This window comes from Lactuca virosa, chromosome 4 (assembly GCF_052849685.1).
Source record: "Lactuca virosa cultivar CGN04683 chromosome 4, Lactuca_virosa_CGN04683_v6, whole genome shotgun sequence".
Classification (NCBI taxonomy): domain Eukaryota; kingdom Viridiplantae; phylum Streptophyta; class Magnoliopsida; order Asterales; family Asteraceae; genus Lactuca; species Lactuca virosa.
In genome coordinates, this window is record NC_136429.1 from 393,882,385 (window position 1) to 393,889,367 (window position 6,983).

At 31.4% G+C, this 6,983-nt stretch overlaps 1 protein-coding gene across 1 annotated transcript; it reads left to right on the top strand.

Annotated features, from left to right (window-relative positions):
* Nucleotides 1–213: 213 nt before the first annotated feature.
* Nucleotides 214–2,669, top strand: LOC145108828 (putative prolyl 4-hydroxylase 10). The gene is made up of 7 exons (XM_079045919.1): nt 214–573; nt 668–752; nt 1,205–1,302; nt 1,468–1,565; nt 1,865–1,994; nt 2,092–2,279; nt 2,370–2,669. The coding sequence occupies exons 1-7, from the start codon at nt 371–373 to the stop codon at nt 2,441–2,443; spliced, it is 876 nt and encodes a 291-aa protein (XP_078902045.1). The 5' UTR covers nt 214–370; the 3' UTR covers nt 2,444–2,669.
* The last annotated feature ends 4,314 nt before the right edge of the window (nt 2,670–6,983 follow it).

Genomic DNA, 6,983 nt, shown 5'->3' on the forward strand with positions numbered 1-6,983 from the left:
AAACTTGGACAAAGTATCACAAGTTTACTATTCCTTTCTTCCGTAACTTTAATATATATATATAATAATATATTTATTTTATTTTATTTTATTTTAACAAGAATCCCCTCAGTTTAATTGATAGTAGTTCTATCGTGTAAGATTAGGGGTTAACCTTTTTGAAAGACATGAAACTGATGTTATGAGAAAAGTAAAAGTGATTCCTTAATTAGAAAAGGAAAACAAGTGCGTGTAGTGTTATAAACTCTGGAATCAAAGCACATGAGAGCGGAAAAACGTGGTTTTCCCCCATATATCAACAGCAAGTCTTCTTCTCTATCAGGAGGATTCTAGGGTTTTTCTCGCGATCTGTATTTTCCAAATAGTAAAAATGGCGTCAAAAGGGAGATCCTTACTTCGGGGTACTTCACGGAGATCTTCATCCTCGACGCTCATATTCTCAATTGCAATTATCTGTTCATTCTTCGTTTTAATCCTTCTCGCTCTCGGAATTCTTTCAATTCCAAACAGTTCAAGCAATTCTCCGAAAGCTCATGATCTCAGCTCCATCGTTCACCATACTACTGTTGACAGGTCAAATCGGGTTTAATTTGAGTTCTTGTTCGAAATTATTGTTGTGATCTGGTTTCGTATCAAATTGGGCTGACATTGTTTTTGGTGAAAGTAGAAGTGAGAGTAAAGACGACAGTGCAGATCATTGGGTTGAAGTAATCTCATGGGAGCCTAGAGCTGTTATTTATCACAATTTTCTGGTTAGCGTTTTTTCTATTGAAATCGTATATCCCCTTTCAATTTTGTTATGAAGCATAAAATAGTTTTGAGCTAGTTGTCATTGAAGTTATACAATCAGATACCTTTTCACTTGTTAGTAATGTTGTAAGAACATGCAAATTCTTTTGGGAAAAAACTAATGGAGAAGAATTGACTATATAAAAAAATGTTCTATGGACTTGGGTTTCATTGCCTATGCTAACAAAGTTTACCAACTTTTTGGTTTGGAAAGGAGCTAGTTGCTTACTTGAGTTTGAGTTATCTATAATTGAAGCTCCTCTATCACTTCTACTTTTACAAGCAAAGATGCTTTTTTTTCTTCCTGTTGTTTGGTTACAAAAAAGTTATGCTTTAATGCTAAACTGGTTAAATAAAAGGTAAAGATAGCTTATAAAAGCTCACCAAACTGAATTTTGTGCATTTATCATGGCAGACTCAGGCTGAATGTGAGTATCTAATCAACCTTGCTAAACCTCATATGGAGAAGTCAACTGTTGTTGACAGTGAAACTGGCAAAAGCAAAGATAGTAGGTGTGCTTATTTACTTCATTGCCCTTTTCACATGTTTTTATAGTGCTAAATGCAAGAACTACCAACACACTTTCTTGCATAAGTTGCATTTTACTATCTTTGTTACTAATATAGTATCCTTATGTTATTTGAATTACCTTAAGATTTCACCCTTCATTCATTTAGGGTCCGAACAAGTTCTGGCACATTTTTAGCACGTGGGCGTGATAAAACGATCCGGACCATTGAAAAAAAGATTGCAGATTTCACCTTTTTACCTGTAGGTATGCTTTTCACACAACATTATCAATCTTTAAGTTACTTATTACTTATTCCTTCACTTTTAGTTGTAATATAGCCAATGTTACTTTATATTTACTCATTGAGAAAAAGTTTTGGATACAAAGTTTGTTACTTTTCTGGACTGAATGAACTGTCTGAATATGAGTAAATTACCGTTTTACCCTTCTGTTCAAAATCAATGCTTGATAACAAATGACTATCTATTTGAGAACTACTATAAAATTTTCAATCAAGTAAAACAAAAAATAAAAAATGACCTTTTTAACCATTTTTTATACAGAACATGGGGAAGGACTACAAGTTCTCCACTATGAAGTTGGACAAAGATATGAGCCTCACTTTGATTACTTCCAAGATGAATTTAACACCAAAAATGGAGGTCAACGTATGGCTACACTTCTAATGTATCTGTAAGTCACACCTTAAATTTTGGATGGAATGGAATCTCGAATTCCAATTCCAATTCCAATTCTCTCATCTTTTTTTTACTTGTGGTATCATTGACAGATCAGATGTTGAAGAAGGGGGTGAAACCGTATTCCCATCAGCAAAAGGAAACATAAGTGCAGTCCCTTGGTGGAATGAATTATCTGAATGTGGGAAAGAAGGTTTATCTGTTAAACCAAAAATGGGAGATGCTTTGCTTTTTTGGAGCATGAAACCCGATGCATCTCTTGATGCTTCAAGTCTACATGGTTAGTATTAGTAAAAACATACCAAGTATAGCAATGTATTTTCAACTGTAATATGAAGAAATGAAAGTAGGATGCTATTTTTTGTTGTAGGTGGGTGCCCGGTTATCAAGGGGAACAAGTGGTCGGCTACAAAATGGATCCGTGTCAATGAGTATAGAGCTTAATTTTTGGTTTAGAAAGGTATATCTATAAAACATGTGTTGAGCAGAATATAACAAGTTGTACTGTGTTTGACATGTATTGACTGAGACTGATGTCAATGGGACTGATTGTGGCTTTTGAGTTTTGTCCCCACCCATAAAAGGTGGGACAAGGATTGTTGAACTTGATGTAGGCCCCGTTTGTTACGTACGTACATGACAAAATATACCAGTTTTGTATTGTTTGACATGCATTGGATTGAGACTGAGACTGATACTAATACTGATATCAATTGGACAAAGTTGAAACTTTATTATAAAGTGAGAAATAAACGTCATTTTCTACATACCGGTAATATTTTGTTTATTTATTCTGTTGATTTTATGAAGTCAAAAGGGAAGCCATGACTTAAAATGATGTCAATGAGATAAAAATTATAATTTTTTTTTTTTTAAATTATTCAAAAGCTGGATCAAGAACTTGCTTTTCAATATCTTGAAGATGTGAAAGCCTTTTTCATCCTTATGATAGAAACAACCTAAAAAGCCTGTCTAATCTAGTGCAATCCAATGTTGTATGTCATGTGTAACAATCACAACATTTATGGCCTTTGATCGTAACTAATATTAACCAATTCATGAATGGGTGTTGAATAGTTGATAAAATGTTGCATACTTGCATGCATTTTGATTGGTTTTGAAGGGAAAAATAAAGACAAATGGAGCCTAGGTCTACAAATCATTGTCTTATACAATTGTTATACAATTATATAAGACAACATATAGATATCTTTAAGAACATCTTCAGCCGATACTAAAAATTCTTTTTTTACATCAAATTTTGTCTTAAATTTCTGCTACTCAACATATCAAATTTTGTCTTAAATTTCTGTTACTCAACATGAAAGAATCATTTTTTTTTTCACATAATTTAAATCCTCTCCGATACTACAGTTGTTTTTAGGTTTTAAACTATTTTAGTGTGGTTGAATAATAAGAATATCAAATTTATTGTTTTACTATTTATTAGCATTATATTTGAGGTTTTTTTTATAAGTCGGTCATCTATGTTTTTGAATGGTATGTATTTTTAGTTTATTTGACTATAAGATAATATTTTACTTATAATAGTTGAAACTTGTAACTTTTCTATTATAAATAAAATTAAGACAAAGTTATACGATTGGTCCATGTGGTTTATCAAAACATACATGGTAATTACAAACTATTGAAACTCCTACACCATCTATGCGTGTTCAAGTGTATTGTCTGTGTTCATGCGTTTGAAAAACAACACCATCGAATGTAGGTGGTGGTGTGAGATTTGTAAAACTGTTCATGTGATGTGTAACATAGTTGGCTTCTTTTTTACTTTGACATACTTTTTCATTTAAACACTCGATATACTCGTCAAACCTACACATCTGAAGTCAATTCCCAAGGAGATGCATGAGTTACGTTTCATCGCACTTTGAAAGGCCGCTGCTTCACAAGGCCACTACTTCGCTATTTTGTAAATACAAGCCCAAACTTACACACTAGATGTCTAGACCAACAAACATTAAATCAACTTAAAATCATTGTAAAAGTATTGGTGACCAATATTAAACATCCAACTACCTGTGAGGCTATTTACGTATCACAAATCACACTTATATTTAACTGACTACGTGTAATTGATTGTCTATATAACATAATTAAACCAATTATTTCCTCAAAACTAAGATACGATATGACATAACTAAACAAATAGTTCCTTCAAAATAATATCATATTGTACATGCACCTACTTAAAAAGCCGTCTACGTAATGTAATTCACTCTTACTTTTGTTTAATTACATGTAAAATTGTCGATATGACATAAATAGACCAATACTTAACTTTATTCGCTATTAAGCCCATTTTAGTGTGTGTAATTTTGTGGGACAATAGATTATTTTTATGGGATAATTCATTAAGTGAGTTATTGAAGACAAACTACAAATCAACATTCTTCACTGTCTCGAACGCCAAAACAAATGGAAACATCTGAATTATGAATTGTATGGACGACAAACGAGCCAATACTCCTTGAATTGCAAACCCGTTACAAGGCATACTGTTCTCTTGTCAAAAGAAAATCAGCAGTCGCCCAACTGTTTCAAACAAGATTTTCGTGTTCCAAAGTCGTCCATAGTGTTCCTGACATGATCTTTTTACGATTTACAAGTTTTTATTTTTCCTAATACAAATCTTACTGGCACACAATGCATAAAAGTAACAATAACTAATCAAACGGAATATCTTCATCAAATAATGCACTAAATTCCTGACATGCTCTAGACAATATATTCATATCCCGGACTAATATTTATTCAATAATATGCTTAAAGTAACATATTGTAAATATAACTTACCCGCAACACTGCCAACTCTTCACCATCAGAAAACATTAAAACTTGATACTCTGAAATGTCCAAAAGGGAGCATGAAATGCGAATTTGACCTAAAAATGTCTCAAATGTTATATATAAGGGGGATCAAACTAGTTGGGTTATCCGATTGGGGGACCCGTACAAAATCAGATCCAAAATGCTCCATTCCGGATTAGTGTTATTTTGCAAAATAACAAAACACATGTATTTAAATTTACATCAAATCATGGTTAATTTAATCAATATTATTATATATAATAAGAACCAAACCATTGTTCTATAGTTTTGTTTTTCATAATTTGGCCACAAATCTACTTTTTTATTTCGTACTTTGGCCACAAAAGTTTCTTATATTGATATATTTGGTCTCTAAATTTTCATATGTTGGCAATTTCCTTTCCTTATTTTGTAGAATGACGCTTCCACTACTTTACTTTGTAAAATATCATTTTGACCCACTCAAATATGAACAACGACAATTTCCACCATTCACCTTTTGTATATTGTCATGTGCAGGTTTGGTCTTTATACTTTTGTATATCGATTAGTTTGGTCCCACCATAATCTGTGCATACAAAACAATAAAATGATAAATAGTAGAACTTTCCTTTTGCATGACTAGAATATCATGCAAAAACCTTTTCTGCGTTTCACACAAAACAAGGAGAATGAAAAAAAATTAAATCCTAATATATAGAACTTACTACTTAGTACTTATTAGTTAAGAGATATATGGGACATCGTGAAATGTCATGCACCCATATCAATTTCTACCATTAATGAGTTGGGCTCATGATGTCTTCTTTCCTTTACTTATTAGGCTACAACTTACAAGTATGGGAATGGTACTCCATGCCTACACGGACCCATTATTTTCAATCCCACGAAATCTATCTTTCAAAATCTCATCTCATTAACTTTTTGAGTCTTTAACGACAATGACACTTTTTATGTTAATATATATATATATATATATATATATATATATATATATATATATATATATATATATATATATATATATAATCATTTGAGAACCTATAATTTTCCGAAAACTCGAGAACTAAAAGTGAAACGTTAGATCATAACTTTTATTTACTTATTTTATTTTCATTTTTATTTACTTATTTTATTAATTTTTATTTAATATCAATATTTTTGCATATATATATATATATATATATATATATATATATATATATATATATATATATATATATAGAGAGAGAGAGAGAGAGAGAGAGAGAGAGAGAGAAAAGGTTAAGAATGAGAGATACATATATTCATATATGAATAAGTATAAAGGAAGTGATTATTCATATATGAATATTGTTGGATTAAGTGTTTAAGCCCATAACTATAACTGATATAAACTTGAATTGATAGTAGCACAATCCTTTTGGGTTGCCCTCAAACCTAGCAATTGGACATGATGATTTTTAGATAGAGAGGTTGATTTATTAATTGATTAATAAAGTGAAATAAATTATTTATTAATATATTATGAGAATAATATATTAATTAGAAATAGTAATATTTAATTAATAATTAATCAGAAATTAATTGGAATTAATTTAAGGATTAATGAAATTAATTAAAAGTGCACGGTCTAAAGTGCAATTGTTTAATAGTTGAGCAAAAGGTTCTAGAACCTTCCACACATGGGATAGACGGTTTCTATAGGCCTTTAGGGTTTCTGGAATTATCCTTGGAGGATAACTAAGAAGCTCGATAATTACCAATTCAAGATAATATTATTATATTGGTTTTGGGCTTATCTAAGGTTTCCTAGTTGCACTATATAAGTACTCCTTGCCTTCACATTTTCGGCCACTCTATCATTATAAGGAATAGCCGAAAATTTTCTCTCCTCCCTCCTCTCTCCATAATCTCCTTCTTGCTAGCTTGAGTGTGAACCACTAGAGGCACGACATTTTTGGTGCTTGCTTCCAAAGCTTCTACAAGTCAAAGATAATTGTTATTTGCTATAATAACAATAAGGTGTGTAATCCTAAACCCTTTTATGTATTTTTCAAAAAATTGCCTAGGGTTTCTAGGGTTCTTATTTTGATGTTCACAGTTACAGGTTCAATAGAGAAAACATAGATCTTGTTTTAGGTTGCATGCACACTTAACAGTTTTAAGTTTG